Source organism: Ovis canadensis, chromosome 1, assembly GCF_042477335.2.
Source record: "Ovis canadensis isolate MfBH-ARS-UI-01 breed Bighorn chromosome 1, ARS-UI_OviCan_v2, whole genome shotgun sequence".
Classification (NCBI taxonomy): domain Eukaryota; kingdom Metazoa; phylum Chordata; class Mammalia; order Artiodactyla; family Bovidae; genus Ovis; species Ovis canadensis.
The window spans coordinates 120,753,370-120,769,975 of NC_091245.1; the positions used below are offsets into that span (position 1 = coordinate 120,753,370).

At 42.4% G+C, this 16,606-nt stretch overlaps 1 protein-coding gene and 1 pseudogene across 2 annotated transcripts; one reads left to right on the forward strand and one right to left on the reverse strand.

Annotated features, from left to right (window-relative positions):
• Window positions 1-766: 766 nt before the first annotated feature.
• CREG1 (cellular repressor of E1A stimulated genes 1) lies at window positions 767-15,724 on the reverse strand. Of its 2 annotated transcripts, XM_069548267.1 has the most exons (4): window positions 15,071-15,724; window positions 11,743-11,862; window positions 5,170-5,354; window positions 767-2,069 (listed from the first exon to the last, which is right to left on the reverse strand). In XM_069548267.1, exons 1-4 carry the CDS (start codon window positions 15,422-15,424, stop codon window positions 2,066-2,068), a joined length of 663 nt encoding a protein of 220 aa, XP_069404368.1. In that variant the 5' UTR covers window positions 15,425-15,724; the 3' UTR covers window positions 767-2,065. The 2 variants fall into 2 exon arrangements, with proteins under 2 accessions (XP_069404368.1, XP_069404377.1); XM_069548276.1 differs by lacking the exon at window positions 767-2,069 and having other exon boundaries at window positions 5,166-5,354; window positions 15,071-15,504.
• LOC138417642 (dnaJ homolog subfamily C member 5 pseudogene) lies at window positions 9,294-11,937 on the forward strand (annotated as a pseudogene).
• Window positions 15,725-16,606: the final 882 nt, after the last annotated feature.

Below are 16,606 nucleotides of genomic sequence, written 5' to 3' on the forward strand. Positions count from 1 at the left end.
ATTTTTTTGCCACTGAGCCACTTGGGTAAGCTTGTGGAAGAAACCAGCATCTGCACAAAAGGTGGTCCACAGTGACCCCTGGTGATCAATCAGAACATAGTACGTGTTAGTCGCTCAGTCGTGCCTCACTCTGTGATCCCATGGACTGCAGCCCTCCAGGCTCCTCTGTCCATGAGATTTTCCAGGCAAGGATACTGGAGCGGGTTGCCATTTCCTTCTCCAGGGGATCTTCCCAACCCAGGGATCAAACCAGGGTCTCCTGCACTGCAGACAGATTCTTTACCAACTGAGCTACAAGGGAAGCCCCATCAGAACATAATGGGGACTTAATTTGCACATTCAATTAAAATGGAAACCACAGCACCTTCAGTGAAAAAGTGGTTGACTCTCCTCTGTGATAATTGGATCTTACTTGAATATAGGTATTTTTACATGGTACCAAATGATGAAGAGAAAATTCACAATAACTGAGTAAAGGGAGAAATACAGATAGACACTCTCAATTTAATTCTGTCACAAGTTACCTTGGCACCCAAGGCCCTGAGGAAAGACCCTTGACAAGGACTGCATTCTGGTAAACCTCCAAATTTTAAGACACAGTGAATCGTTTACCAGTAGGAAAGGGTCAAGTTATTCACTTTAAGCTTTAAATCAGCCAGAAGTTAATTTAACAACCTGCTAAAACACAAAGGGATTTCGGCAGTGGACAATGAAAAAAAGTGCAATAAATATTACCATCTCTGTGTAAGAAAATAAATACGACACATTTCATGAAAATAATGCTTTTTATTATTAATGCTTTGAGTAAGAAACCTACTCCACCAAGTTTAAGACACATCATTTTTCTTAAAGAGAAGCTGTTTGCTGGATTTCAGGTAAGTTCATTTTGTAGTTTCAAACTCATATTCAACTTCCTTTCTCTTAGCCATTTAAGGATTCCGTTGCTTGATTCCTGACATACCTCTTATAAAGGATCTCATAGTCTTCTAAAATCATGTCTATGGGTAATTAAAGCAACCAGTTTCTCCCCTTCTGAAGAAATGTGATTTTTAAACCGTGTTGTCCCATCTCTGATGACCTGATTTAGGCAGTAACAGCATTAGAAGCCCCTTAGAGATCTGAAGAAGTTGAAAAAGCCTTAGGCCATTATTGAGAGAGGTGGAAGATGGATTTGGCTCTGGTTGAACCTGGTCCATATCTGGGTTGACATTAAGAAATATTATAAAAGAATACAAATAACTTACACATAACCCCCCCCTTTTTTTCTTTCATAATCCCCTTTTGGGATGAAAAAAAAAACCATGTGTGCCTGTGTGTATGTATTTTGAGTGGAAGAAACTAACTACACAGTGTCCACTTATCTGGGAAAATCAAATTCAGAAAATTTTATGAACTTCCTTTATTGAGTTAAATTAAGGAAGTTTTATCATCCTTTGTTCTAGATATTTATCACTTTAGACTTGAGGGTGTTTTTTTTTTTTTTTTATGTTCTGTATAAGAGATAGTTTTGCCTTGTGTTGGGTTAACAACACCCAGGACTGCCAAACCTAGGTGGACCATGAGTGGGATGCTCCACTTGTGTTTCATCATTCTTTGTCTTGGCAAGATTTATCCAGGTGCACTGTAACAGCAGCCCTTAATACAGACGCAGGCAGCAGCTATGGGCGCGTGGCCCTCTCCCCAGCACAGCGGTTTTCAGGAATTGAGAACACACACTTGAGTACTTTCGAATGCCAATGGTCAATCTAAAACTGGTAACTCTTCCTCTTCAAGGAGCACTGTTGGCAAACTATTTGGAATTAATGGAATAAAACGCTGATCATAAAGAAAGACATGTCTCTATGCAAATGGCTTCAAAATATGAAAAAATATATAATATATCCAGCAATCTCATCTTCCAAGAAATCCAGTAATAATCCAACTCAATTCTGTAAGCAAGCAAGCAAAAAGAGAAAACTGGCTATTCTTCTGGCAAACTTTCCACAGAAAAACAGTAAGTGCTTCAAATCTATGTGAAACTTCCTAAGAAATTTCACACATGAGGTTAAATTCGCCATATACTGCTTCACCTAGAGAGGGGAAGAGAGGAAGAAAAATTATTTCATTAAACTGAGTTGACAAATCAGAAGTTAACTCATTCTTAGGAAAGGCTAGAGACACTTCTGATCTGAAAGTTTTAAGATCTCAAGTTAATTTTGGCCACTTAGTGTAGTAAAGAAAAATCTGAGTTTGCTAAAATGCAAAAAATTCACCACTAAATTGAGTCCTGGTTTAGGGTCAAGCCTAGGGTCTTCATCTCAGCTCTCATCCCACCTCTCCAAGTATGATGCTGATACACTTTAGCAAGCGCTGCCAGGACAAAACACTGATCAGCAGCTGAAGCTATTGTGATCATCTCATTCAAGAATATCGGAAGAGTTAAAAAACAAATGAGAACAGAAGGGGTCCCAAACATTAAAGCAAAAGAGCAGCAGTCATCCAGCACTCAGCTGGGGAGGTGACCTTGATCCATTTTCCCGCTGTAGCCCTGACCACGGACATGAGGAAATCCATCTCCAGGTAAGGAAGAGCGGGCAAGTTTGCAATTCATTGACCTCTCATTACCTCCATCTTTCCCTAGAGGCCTGCTGCTCAGACTTAACAGTGAGAGGAGGCAATTGCTGATACTTATCAGAATTGCTTACCCAAGCACATCTACAAATACTTCTGGTAAGCATTACCACCTTCCACTCAATATGAGTCTAGCAAGACAAGGACTATTGTGCACTCTCTTGGGCTATTAAACAGTCCTGATGGCAAACTTGGTGGGTGGAACGGTGGGGGACCCACTCCTGGGCCCTGAAATGGGTAGGAGTCAGAAGCATCTGTTCCAGAAGGTCACATTCAAGGCACTGCCCATTCCTAGGATTCTCACATCCTGTCTCAGGAGGGGTCACACCCTGGGCTAGTCTTCTGCCCTCCTCTCACAATGACAGGAAAAAAATGTTCCCTCTTATCTCTAAGCTGCAGAAAAGGCCCACTCATCCATGTTAACAAAATAGAAACCTCAAATTTATCTTTTTCATTGACTTACTCAATGTGCAGACTTATGGGTTTTCTTTTCCAGTTTTACTTTGTTATTAAAGCAAACATTGCCCTCAGGCATGTAATTTAGACAAAGATAACTGTACTTCAGAGACTGTTATGGCCTGTAAAAATGAACTTTAACCTTGAACAGTGGGCCTGTCATCTTACTGACCGTCTTCCTTGATAATTTGTTGCCCAGCCAGAATGTTATAATTGCTACCTCTGTCTTCCTTTCTGAAAAGATGGCTTTTCAGGTCCAGAACACAATCACTGGCCTGGACCTCTTCTCCTGCAGGCACAATAGCAGAATAAATGCCATGACTGTTTGATTCGTTTTTGTTGTTAGATTCTTTATTCAAACAACAGCCAAGAATCTTTGTCTCAAAGGATCAGCCTGACAAGTAGCCAGTGTTTATTAAACACCTACTCTGTGCCAGGCACTCTCCTAGGTTCAGTTTGGAATAAAAAACCAAAACTAAAACCTGAGTTTTGCTGTGAAGAGATTTACAGTCATGATGGAAAGGCAACGGTTCACCAATAGATCTTTATACAATATAATAAGGCAGAATAAATGAATGCTGAGAACTTAAGCCCAAACTTGAGCTGCAACCTACAAAGTCTAGCTTAGCATGGACACTCTCACCTCCACAAGTAGCAGCCAGTCTGTCACAAGCAGAAAGAGTTTAAATTACACTGGCATTGGAGCCTGGCCAGCTGTCAGTGATGTGACCAGGGGGCCAGCAAAACCTCCTTTCGAAACACGGTGAAGGTTCTGGAGCTAGAATGCTGGGCTTTGAATCCTAAAACTTCCTAAAACTTTAAGCAAGTTTCTGACTTTTCTGTGCATCAGCTCTCCATCAGAAAAAAAGCAAAGGAAAAAAGACTACCTAACTCATAGGACTGCGGTGAGAGTTGAGTGAGTTTAGACATGGGAAGCCGCCAGTTAGCACCAGCCAACAATGCCCACCAGACGCTACTGCTGCTGCTGTTACTGTCATCACCATCCGCGAGGCCTTGAGGCTGCCAGACAGGCCAACGTGACCTGTGTCGCCGGGGAAAAGTAACAGTCCCTTGTATTCCCTCATTTGAACCCTAACCTAATTTCAAAAAGTTTGATCACACCCTTCTTTCCCACCCTCTACCATCTTCAGGTTACGTTCTTCTCTTTCATCCTCTCTGATTGCTCCTGCCCGCCCAGTGTCCATTTCCTGGCAGGATATACCACACACTCCCACAGGCACTACAGGACCAGGGCCTGAGGATCTGGGTCACATGCTCAGACAGCATGTGAATCCTTCACGTTGGGTAAAGTACCCAGGTCTGATTCTCATGAGAAAATGCCATCATGGGTCAGAACTAGGCTCCACAAGCACAGACCTAAGACAGGGTCTTGGGAATTCCCTGGTAGCCCAGTGGTTAGGACTCAGCTCTTTCTCTGTTGTGGCCCAGGTTCAAACCCTGATCAGGGAACTAAGATACTACAAGTCATGGGGCACAGGCAAAAAAAATAATATATAGTCTCCACCTGATGTCCTAGCTTATAAATAGAGTTCAAGTGTCTCTGATGGGGAAAAACTGGGATGGAAAGAGGTTTTCATTTTCATTAAGCTCTAACTGAAATGTATTATTCTCTTTAATGATGAATGTAGGCAATAAATGAAGTGATGACAGTGTATCTGTGATGGCCACTGACAGAAATATAGAAACTACAGATATTTTCATATCATGGCACTGTTGCTGCCAATGTCTTAAAATATTCACTTCTCACTACTCTGAATGTACAGAAAGGTTATAGACTCTCTACTGGAACTTACTATTTAATGTATTCATCAAAAAGCCAACATATTATTATATATCCCATATTTTATATACCCACATTTTATAAAATATTTTTATAAATGTATTTCCATATAGTTGGTTTCTTTTGTAATCTTATGTACTTTATGTATTAAAAATACTATTCCCAGGGGAGTCATACACCTTACCAGCTTGCCAAAATGATCCATGGTACAGGAAATGGTTAAGACCCGTTTGCTTTAGAAGATTGAGGACCACTGATAAGGGCTGCAATATTATAAAGACGGAAGATGTGTAAATACTTACTGAGATGTGGCATTATAATATTCTGCAGGTGTCACTATTTTTGGTCCACCAAAATAGTCCAGGACCCAGATATTGGTTATATTCAACTTAGCGAAGAACCAGTTATGGCTGGATGGCCAGGTTTTCATCTCAGGGTGTCGAATGAATAATGAATTCTTTGCAACATCCATTTCTGTTTCACTCACCTAAAAGACATATAAAATAAACCTACTCATAGCAATGACATTTTGTTTTCTTGGCTGTTAAGAATGTGTGATTCTAGCATTCCACAAACCCTAAAGAGTTTATTTAGTTATAAATCCTGATTTTGAAAATTATTTCTAAAATTAATTATTGATCAATAATTGACATATAACTCTGTATTAGTTTTAGGTGTATACAATATAAAGATTTGATATATGCATACCCTGCAAAATAATCACAAGTTTAGTTAACGTTCATCACCACACATAGTAGTAATTTTTTCTCGCCTTTTTTCCCCCTTTGTGCCGAGCACTTTTAACATCTACTACAAAGTTTGATCTTAAGCAATCAAGAGGCAGTAAAAGAAGCTTGAAGAAATGCAGAGAACAATGGAGATTTCAAACGTTGGTGATAACATATACTATAATGAAGGTGGGAAACCACCATGAGTACCAGTTTTCACTGTGAAATAGCAATTTTGAGCTATCAGAGTAATTGGCACAAAGCACTATAATAAAATATTCCTGGTGGTTATGCTGTGTAACATTAGCACTTTATCCCACTGCATGCATATGTTAAACACATAGATGGCTGCACATAAAGGATATAAGTCTGTAGAAGAAGCACAGTGGAACTCAAGTGCATCTGCTGCCCTCCCCCTTTCTCTGACCACTGAAGAACACTCAGCTCCAGAAATGCAGCCACATAGAATTTTGAGACCATGATTAAAACCTATCTGAGGTATTCATGGAGAAGGCGATGGCACCCCACTCCAGTACTCTTGCCTGGAAAATCCCATGGATGGAGGAGCCTGGTAGGCTGCAGTCCTTGGGGTCAAGAGTTGGACAGGACTGAGCGACTTCACCTTCACTTTTCACTTTCATGCATTGGAGAAGGAAATGGCAACCCATTCCAGTGTTCTTGCCTGGAGAATCCCAGGGACAGGGGAGCCTGGTGGGCTGCCGTCTATGGGGTCGCACAGAGTCGGACATGGCTGAAGTGACTTAGCAGCAGCAGCAGCAGCAGAGGTATTCATGATTGACAAGGTCAACAAGTCTGCCTACTGGCTTAGCAATCAGATCAGTCCTCGTGACACCTTGCCCTTTGCCCTTCCCACTGTTTTATTTAACCTCTTCTCTCTAGCACTCACCTCCAACTATCTAAATTTACTTCTAGTATTTAATATAGATACTCTCCCTTGTCTTCAATTTTTTAAATTTATTTTTAATTAGAGGATTAGTTGCTTTACAATGTTGTATTGTTTTTTGCCATACATGAACATGAATCAGCCATACGTACATGTATGTCCCCTCCCTCATGAACCTCCACCCCACCCCTCCACGTTGTCACAGAGCATCAGGCTGAGCTCCCTGCGCTATACAGCAACTTCCTATCGGCACTCTGTTTTACACATGGTAATATACATGTTCCGATGCTATTCTCTCAATTCATCCTACCCTCTACTGCCCCCTCTATGTCCATAAGCCTGTTTTCTATGTCTGAGTCTCTATTCCTACCCTGCAAATAGGTTCACCAGTACCATTTTTTTAGATTCCATATACATGCATTAATATACATTTTCCTCTGACTTACTTCACTCTGTAACAGGCTCTAGGTTCATACACCTCACTAGAACTGACTCAAATTCATTCTTTTTTATGACTGAGTAATATTCCATTGTATATATGTACACATCTTCTTTATCCTTTCATCTATCAGTGGACATCTAGGTTGCTTCCATGTCCTGGCTATTGTAAATAGTGCTACAATGAACACTGGGGTACATGTGTCTTTTCCAATTACGGTTTTCTTAGGGTATATGCCCAGTAGTGCAATTGTTGGGTCATATGTGACACCACCCTTATGGCAGAAAGTGAAGAGGAACTAAAAAGCCTCTTGATGAAAGTGAAAGAGGAGAGCGAAAAAGTTGGCTCAAAGCTCAACATTCAGAAAATGAAGATCATGGCATCCGGTCCCATCACTTCATGGGAAATAGATGGGGAAACAGTGGAAACAGTGTTAGACTTTATCTTTTTGGGCTCCAAAATCACTGCAGATGGTGACTGCAGCCATGAAATTAAAAGACGCATACTCCTTGAAAGAAAAGTTATGACCAACCTAGATAGTATATTCAGAAGCAGAGACATTACTTTGCTGACTAAGGTCCGTTTAGTCAAGGCTATGGTTTTTCCAGTGGTCATGTATGGACGTGAGAGTTGGACTGTGAAGAAAGCTGAGTGCCGAAGAATTGATGCTTTGGCCAAAGAATTGATGCTTTGGAACTGTGGTGTTGGAGAAGACTCTTGAGAGTCCCTTGGACTGCAAGGAGATCCAACCAGTCCATTCTGAAGGAGATCAGCCCTGGGATTTCTTTGGAAGGAATGATGCTAAAGCTGAAGCTCCAGTACTTTGACCACCTCATGCGAAGAGTTGACTCATTGGAAAAGACTCTGATGCTGGGAGGGATTGGGGGCAGGAGAAGAAGGGGACGACCGAGGATAAGATGGCTGGATGGCATCACGGACTCGATGGACATGAGTCTGAGTGAACTCTGGGAGATGGTGATGGACAGGGAGGCCTGGCGTGCTGCAATTGATGGGGTCACAAAGAGTCGGACACGACTGAGCAACTGAACTGAACTGAACTGAATGGTAGTTTTATTCCTAGTTTTTAAAGAAATCACCATACTGTTCTCCACAGTGGCCGTTGTCAATCTACATTCCCACCAACAGTGCAAGAGGGTTCCCTTTTGTCCACATCCACTCTAGCATTTATTGTTTGTAGATTTTTTGATGATGGTCATCCTGATTGGTGTGAGGTCGTACCTCATTGTAGTTTTGATTTGCATTTCTCTAATAATAAGCAATGTTGAGCATGTTTTCATGTGTTTTTTAGCCATCTGGATGTCTTCTTTGGAGAAATGTCTGTTTAGGTCTTCTGTCCATTTTTTTTATTGGGTTTTTTGTTTTTCTGTTGTTGAGCTGCATGAACTTCTGTGTATTCTGGAGAGGAACTGCCAGGAGCCACCACGGGAGATCCCAACCATAACAAAGGTCACGCGGAGAAGACCTGACAGGCAAAGGCAGATCAGGACTCGAGGGACTCCCTGGACCTGCTCAAGCATCCACCCCGAAACCAAAATCTGTCTGTCTACTGTTTACTATATTATGCCTTTCAACCACTCTTCTGATGTTAGCAGGGGGCTATCCCCGACCACCTTTCTCTGGATAAAGTCAACTCAGGGCTCTAAGTTGATACGTCTCCTGGGCATGAAAGGAATATTTCTATTCTAACCCCTCTGTTGGCATTCTAGCTTGCTTGACAGGTTTTTCCTTACTCTTACAACTAATGCACATGATTGTTCACAAACTTCCCAACCATGAAAGGCATGGGAAGCCTAAATATTCTAAAAGTCTTAATAGGCATAGAGCCCTTTAAGGGGTGAAAAATTATTAGAATAGTACTGGTAAAGGGCTTCATTATTGGGCCAATGCTTGCTGCCAAGTTTCCATATCCCTTATCCATTGTGCACCTGGGAGTGCATTAGTTAACATAGTTGGAATGTAAGAAAAACAAGTAATAGCCTTGGAATTAACCACATCAGACCTTTGAGCTAATAAGTTCTTTCTTTGTTGTAACGCACTGCACCTTTGCTCCATGAGAATGTAACTCTGTTTAGTACCTTCTGAGGCTGACACAGATTAGAGATATAAAGAAAAAACACTTCAAGGGAAGACAACTTTTCTGGCTGACCAAGCTTTATCAAAAAAGGGTCATAAAATGTCAACAGGCCTGCAGGCCAGAAGATAACGTACATAAGACCCTTGTTTATGGAAAGGCATACAGAAAAAAATCCTGGTTTCGATATGGGCAAAACTGCTGGAGTGTTTGGGCTGACTCTGCATGACCTTGCATCTTTCATTTCCCTCTATGTACAAGTCAGGGTATAAAAGCTCCTTTTGAAAATAAAGTTACGGGCCTCTCTCACCGAAGCTTGGTCTTCCTGTGTCATTCATTTGCCGATGCCGTTCATCTTGAGGGTATCCCTGGACTCTGCTGAGGCTGGACCCCCGCAAGTAATCCTTTGTCAGTTGCTTCATTTGCAATTGTTTTCTCCCATTCTGATGGTTGTCTTTTCATCTTGTTTATGGTTTTTATTGCTGTGCAAAAGCTTTTAAGATTAATTAGAGTCCGTTTGTCCATTTTTGTTTTTATTTCCATTACTCTAGGAGATGGTCATAGAGGATCTTGCTGTGATTTACATCAAAGAGTGTTCTGCCTATGTCTTCCTCTAAGAGTTTCATAGTTTCTGGTCATCTTTAATCCATTTTGAGTTTATCTTTGACTGTGGTGTTAAGAAGTGTTCTTATTTCATTCTTTTTCATGTAGCTGTCCAGTTTTTCCAGCACCACTTCTTGAAGAGACTATCTTTTTCCCATTGTATAATTCTGCCTCCTTTGTCAAAGATAAGGTGCCCATAGACATGTAGGCTTATCTATGGGCTATCTTGTTCCACTGGTCTATATTTCTGTTTTTGTGGCAGTACCATACTGTCTTGATGACTGTAGCTTTTTGTCTGAAGTTAGGAAGATTGATTCCTCCAGCTCTATTCTTCTTTCTCAAGGTTGCTTTGGCTATTCATGGCCTTTTGCATTTCCATACAAATTGTGAAATTTTTTTATTCTAATTTTATGAAAAATGCCACCGGTAATTTGATTGGGATTGCACTGAATCTATAGATTGCTTAGTCACTTTCATAATATTGATTCTTTTGATCCAAGAACTTGACATATCTTTCCATCTGTTTGTGTCATCTTTGATTTCTTTCATCAATGTCTTATAGTTTTCTGTACATGGCTCTTTTCTCTCCTTAAGTAGGCTTATTTCTAGGTATTTTATTCTTTTTGTTGCAGTGGTGAATGGGATTGATTCCTTAATTTCTCTGATTTTTCATTTTTAGTGTATAGGAATGAAAGGGATTTGTGTGTATTGATTTTGTGCATACTCCCCTGTTAATATACTTAATCTGCTTTCTGCTCTAAGCCACTGTCAAATACGGAGACAAGGAATCCAAACATGGAAAATACTGTACAGTGTACAACATGGTCAGGAGTATGAACTTTGAGCAGATGTTCCTTATATAGGAGCTTAATAGCTGTTACATCTGTTCAGCTTCAAAAAATAGTTCCTTTTTCTTATTGAACATCTATCTGCTCAATTATAGCTTAATATCTTATTGAACACCTACATGAAAGGAACCAATTAAAACCTTTAGTTTTTATGAAATTACATATTAGAATATATTATAACTCTGTACCTCAATCACAAATTTTATTTTATTCTCAAAATATGTCTTCCTTCACTGTTAATAACATGATGATCTTCTAAAACCAGTATCTGGCCCCCGCCGCTTCTGCCGGTGCTGCTCCCGCGCCCTCTGCCAATACCCGCGCCGCGGTTGCCGCCGCCGGGTCCTGAAGCGCAGCCCCGCTGAAGAGCGCGCCGGCCGGCTGCCCAGGAGCACCGCGCAGGGAAGAGGGAGCCGCCGAGTCGGCGGGCGGGCGCGCGGACAGACTAGCGTGCCATGGCAGACGAGAGACAGCGCTCACTCTCTACCTCTGGGCAGTCCCTGTACCATGTACTGGGGCTGGACAAGAACGCAACCTCGGATGACATTAACAAGTCCTACCGGAAGCTGGCCTTGAAATACCACCCTGACAAGAACCCTGATAACCCGGAGGCTGCGGACAGGTTTAAGGAGATCAACAACGCCCACGCCATCTTGACGGATGCTGCGAAAAGAAACATCTACGACAGTTACGGCTCCCTGGGGCTCTACATGGCCGAGCAGATCGGGGAGGAGAACATACCCTCCAGCTGGTGGGCCAAGGCCCTGTTCATCTTCTGCGGGCTCCTCACCTGCTGCTACTGCTGCTTCTGCTGCTTCAACTGCTGCTGTGGCAAGTGCAAGCCCAAGGCGCCGGAGGGGGAGGAGACCGAGTTCTATGTGACCCCCGAGGGCCTGGAGGCGCAGCTGCAGTCCGACTAGAGGGAGGCCGCAGACACGCCATCGTCATCCAGCCGGCATCTGCCACGGAGACCACCCAGCTCACGGCTGACTCCCACCCCAGCTACCACACCGACGGGTTCAACTAAGTCCAGGATAAGGCAGCACCCGGCCACTCAACCTTAGAATCATGAACTGTAGTCACAGAGATGGCTTGGGAGACGCCCTGGCCCCAGGAGGGCGGCGCAGACCCGCCTCTGTGCCCGCCCATCCACCTCCGACACATGCAGTATTTAAAGCAGTTTAGCTTTAAATATATACGGTCAAAAAATATATATAAAATTAAAAAATAAAACTAGTATCTGTTCTTACATGATATTTACCTTGATAACAGTTCCTGATAGTATTATGTGAGCACAGAGGGGACTCTGGGGATCAAATCCATATTTTCTGCAGAAACTAGTCTCTGCCAAAGACATGGTCAATGTAGCATATGGATTCTCCTGTAGAGAGAAAATGAAGACCTCTCATGTGAAATATTGTCTCTGAGAGGTAATAAACTTCACAAGTTACATTCACATTGTCCCCAGAACTTGACGATTCTTTCATGAAACAATGAATTGGAAAATACCACCTTTCACTTGGGAAAATTACTACTTGGATAGAGATTGATCTTTATCCTCTCTCCAAAAAAAAAAAAAAAGTGTGTTGGAGGTTGTTTCACATTTTAAGTAACTAACTCGGTAAGAATTATGTTAAACACTTTTCTTTTTCTTAGACTCCTAATTTGTCCCATACTTACCAGAGAAATTATAACTACATTACCACCCAAATACAAGGCTGAACTCCAACCTTCACTGAAAGAGCTAAAGGATTAGGCTAATGTGAAACTAATACATAAAAATACCACCATGGTTCAACTAGCTAATTGTACAATTTAAGCAAGAAAGTAGCTGAATCATGCTTCTTGGTTATCTTATGCTAGCAGAAACTGTCATGTGATTTCAAAACTGGAGAAGTTGCTCACTCCTGTTCTAGCAGTAAGAGAATTCTTAAATTAAAAATGTGATATAAGCAAAATTCCTAATTCTTTCTTATTCAGAAATCAGCTTCATAAAAGGCATTGTTGACAGATTACAGCAAAATTCACAGGCTACATTTAGTGTTTTAAACCTCAAATGTCTTGTGTGTGGGATTTTGCCATCTCACAGTGACCCATCAAAACAGTGAGTCATAAAGAGATCTCCTTGGAATTATTAGGCCAAAAATTTGCTGTCAACAAAATCTATTAGGCAAGGCACTAAGGAGACCAAAAATAGGGGACAGGAGCCTCAGACAAGGTCTTTCCCTTCTCTGTGAGTTTATAATCTGGTTGAAAAGTCAAACATAAACAAGGTTTAAAAATGCAAAACAAAGACACAGAAGAGGTCAAAAGGCAGCACATAACTAACTGCCAAGTGAATGATACAGGTAAGTGTATTTGAAGTTCAGTGTAAGGAGATATCAGCAACCTGGAGTGATATGGAAACTCCAGGGAGCCTTATAAGATAGTCAAAATCAGCACAAAAGTGAAAAGATGTATTAAAGGTTAAGGGCATTGTAACTGCAAAAACACAGAATGGGGAAAGTATACAACGAGACTGTGAGTAGTGAAAACCCAATTACATGCTCAAGTATTCATAATGATGTTATGTGTTAACTGCTCTCATTTTTTATATTGATAATAAGTTCACCCCTTCTTTTTCTTGATTAATATGAGTAGAGGTGCACTGTTTTTTCAAAGCACCAGTTTCTGGTTTTATCAGTTTTCTGTGTTCTCCTGTTTTCTTTTTCATTGATTTCTTCTCTTATATTCATTATTTCCAACTGTCTTTTGACTTTTGATTTCATTGGTCTCCTTGTTATAGCTTTTAGAGTGGAAGCGAAAGTCATTGTTATAGTAACTTTATCTTTCTAATATAGGTGTTTTGTGCTATAAATTTGCCTTTAAGCACTGTGTTACCTGCAATCCATAAATCGAAATGTTTTGCTTTAATAAAAGCAAAAAATAAGTTTAAAATATTTTGTAATTCTTTGATTTCTTTTTTGACCATCTGTTATTTTATAGTTTTCAAATATTTCTTTGTGTTAGTGATTTCTAATTTAATTCTGTTTTGGACACAGAGCATATTTATGTGGAACTTGAAGTCTTTTAAATATATTGAGACTTATTTTATGTCCCCTAAGTAAATGTTTTCTGTATTGGTAAATATATCATGTATACTTAAAAAGAATGTATATTCTGCTGTTTTTTGGTTGTTCAGATGTGATAGTTCTTCTTATTCCATCTTGACTAAAAAGGGGAAGTCAGTAATTTTTTTGAAACTACTTAGATACAGTTCACATTTCATAAAAATTCGTCTGTTTTAAGTGCTTGGTTCATTGCTTTTTTACTATATTCATAAAGTTGTATACCAGTCACCACTACCTAATTCCAGTATATTTTCACCATCCAAAAGAGAAAGCCCATACCAGTTATCAGTCACACCCATTCCCCCTCTGCCAGCTCTTGGCAGTCACTACATCTGCTTTCTGGTCTCTCTAGATAAGCTTATTTTGTAATTTTAATGTAAATGAACCATATAATGTGTAGCCTTTCAGACTGGCTTCTTTTGCTTACTGTAGTATTTTTAAGGTTCATCCATGTTGCACCATGTATTATTTCTTTTTATGCGTGAATAATACTTCATTGTATGGATATTTTATTATGAGGAAATGAATTAGTCACTTTTTTGGCAGGGGGGAAAATATTTTTCCCTAAACTTCAAAACTTTTTATTTGCATTGGGTTATAGTTGATTAACAATGTTGTGGTAGTTTCAGTTGAATAACAGAGGGATTCAGCCATACATATACGTGTATCCATTCACCCCCATACTCCCGTCCTATCCAGGCTGGCACATAACATTGAATAGACTTCCATGTGCTATACAGTAGGTTCTTGTTGGTTATACATTTTGAGTATAGCAACCTGTACATGACCTTGTGAAACTCCCTTCCTGGCAACCATAAGTTTATTTTCTAAGTCGGTGAATCTCTGTTTTGTAAATTCATTTGTATCATTTCTTTTTAGATTCCACGTATAAGGGATATCATAAGATATTTCTCCTTCTCTGTCTGACTTACTTCACTCAGTATGAGTTGGTAGACATTTGAATTACTTCCCTTCCCTTTTTGCCTGTTGTCAATAATGCAGCTATGAACTTTTGTGTACAAGATTTTATGTGATATGTTTTCAGTTCTCTGAAAATTCTACATTTTGTTGTAGAATTGCTGGCTCATAGGGTTACTGTTTCAAGTAAGGCCTTCCCTGGTGGCTCAGACAGTAAAGCGTCTGCCTGCAGTGCGGGAGATCTGGGTTCGATCCCTGGGTTCGGAAGATCCTCTGGAGAAGGAAATGACAACCCACTCCAGTACTCTTGCCTGGAAAATTCCATGGACTGAGGAGCCTGGTAGGCTACAGTCCACGGGGGTCGCAAAGAGTCGGACACGACTGAGCGACTTCACTTCACTTAAATGCACGCCTAGCCAGCGCAGGAGAGAAGATCCAGAGGTTTGGGCTGAGTTCAAACTCATCTCTACGAGGCCGGCTCTCCTTTTCAGGCAGAATTTAAGCGGTAGTCGAAAGGCTCGCGCTCCAGCCCCGCGGAGCCACACTGCCCCTCCGGCTCACCTGCAGGTTGCCCACCGACTGCTGCAGCGGGCTCAGGTAGAAGTAGGGCACGCCGCTGCCCTTGCCCGGGGGCCCATCGCTGAGAGATAAGACGTCGGCAAAGGGCCGGCCGCGCACCCCCTCCTGCGTTGAGATGGTGGCCAGTGCGCCCCAGTCACAGACGTTTGTCACGAAGCGGGCCACGAGCGCCGCATTCTCCCGGGGCGGCAGCGGCGGCAGCAGCTCGGCAGCGTCCCAGTCCCCGTGGCCCCGGCCGCCCCGGCCTCGCGCCGGTGCCACCAGCAGAGTCACCAGCGCGGGCGCCAGCAGGAAGGCGAGCACTGCGCGCACAAACCCGCAGGCACAACCCGCCATGACGGTGACCCCAGCGAGAATTCGGAGCTCGGCGGCCTACCCCGCCCAAGCATAGCCGAGAGTCGGGCCCCGCCCCCTCCGAAGGGGACCAATCGAAGCCCTTGGGTGGAGGACGGGGGGCGTGTCCCTCGGCCGGCTCCTCCACTTGCTGGGACTGACAGGTTATCCGCCTCCCCGCCGCCGTCAGGATTGGGAAATGGTCCTGAATAGGGTGTTTGGAGAAGGAAATGGCAACCCACTCCAGTATTCGGCAGCCTAGTGGGCTGCCGTCTATGGAGTCGAGCAGAGTCGGACCCGACTGAAGCGACTTAGCAGCAGCAGCAGGGGTGTTTGTTTCTTCGATGCCTGATAAAACGGAGGCTGAGAGAAATTAAGCAGCTTGCCTAAGTCATACTACTAGGAAAGGACCAGCCTTTTCATATGTACGCCTTCCTTTAATACCTTTGGTTAGGACTACCTGATATCTGAGAAGGATTGCTGCGCTTCCTACTTATGCTTTCCGATTACTTCACTGTAGGCTCTGAAGAGCAGCAAAAGGTTCCAGAGAGAAGGACAGAAGCCCCCAACTTAGACTATTTTTGTAAACGACTCCTGGCGTTGGAGACTCTCAGATAGAGACATTTTGGTATTGCCAGGGTACCATGCACGAATTTGAATTCATCCGAAGCCAGTTGTGGCTTCCCAGATGGCGCTAGTGGTGAACAACGCGCCTGCCAATGCATGAAACATAAGAGACGCTGGTTCCTCCCTGGTTGGAAGGATACCCTGGAGAAGGAAATGGCAACCTACTCCAGTATTCGCGCCCGGTGAATCCCATGGACAGAGGAGCCTGGTGGGCTACCGCCCACAGGGTCGCAAAGAGTCGGACACAACTGAAGCAACTTAGCATAGGGGCCAGTTGTGGACCTGACTCATCAGGCTCAGGGGCAGTGGTTTCGTAAATGTCTTCCTCTTGCTGACCCTACCCCCATGTAAGTGGCATTTCCCTGTTGCTCCTCCTACAGTCTATTCTGGGGTGATTCCTCTTTCTGATACTCTTGAGAATTAATAACCTCAGAACACCTGATCTGCCTTCTTTATAATTGTAAACTAAAGTCACATATCCCCAGAGTGAGTCCTCATCTCCTTGGCGTGGCCTCAAACCCAAATTTTCATCGTTGTTATATATGCTGCGTGGCAGTG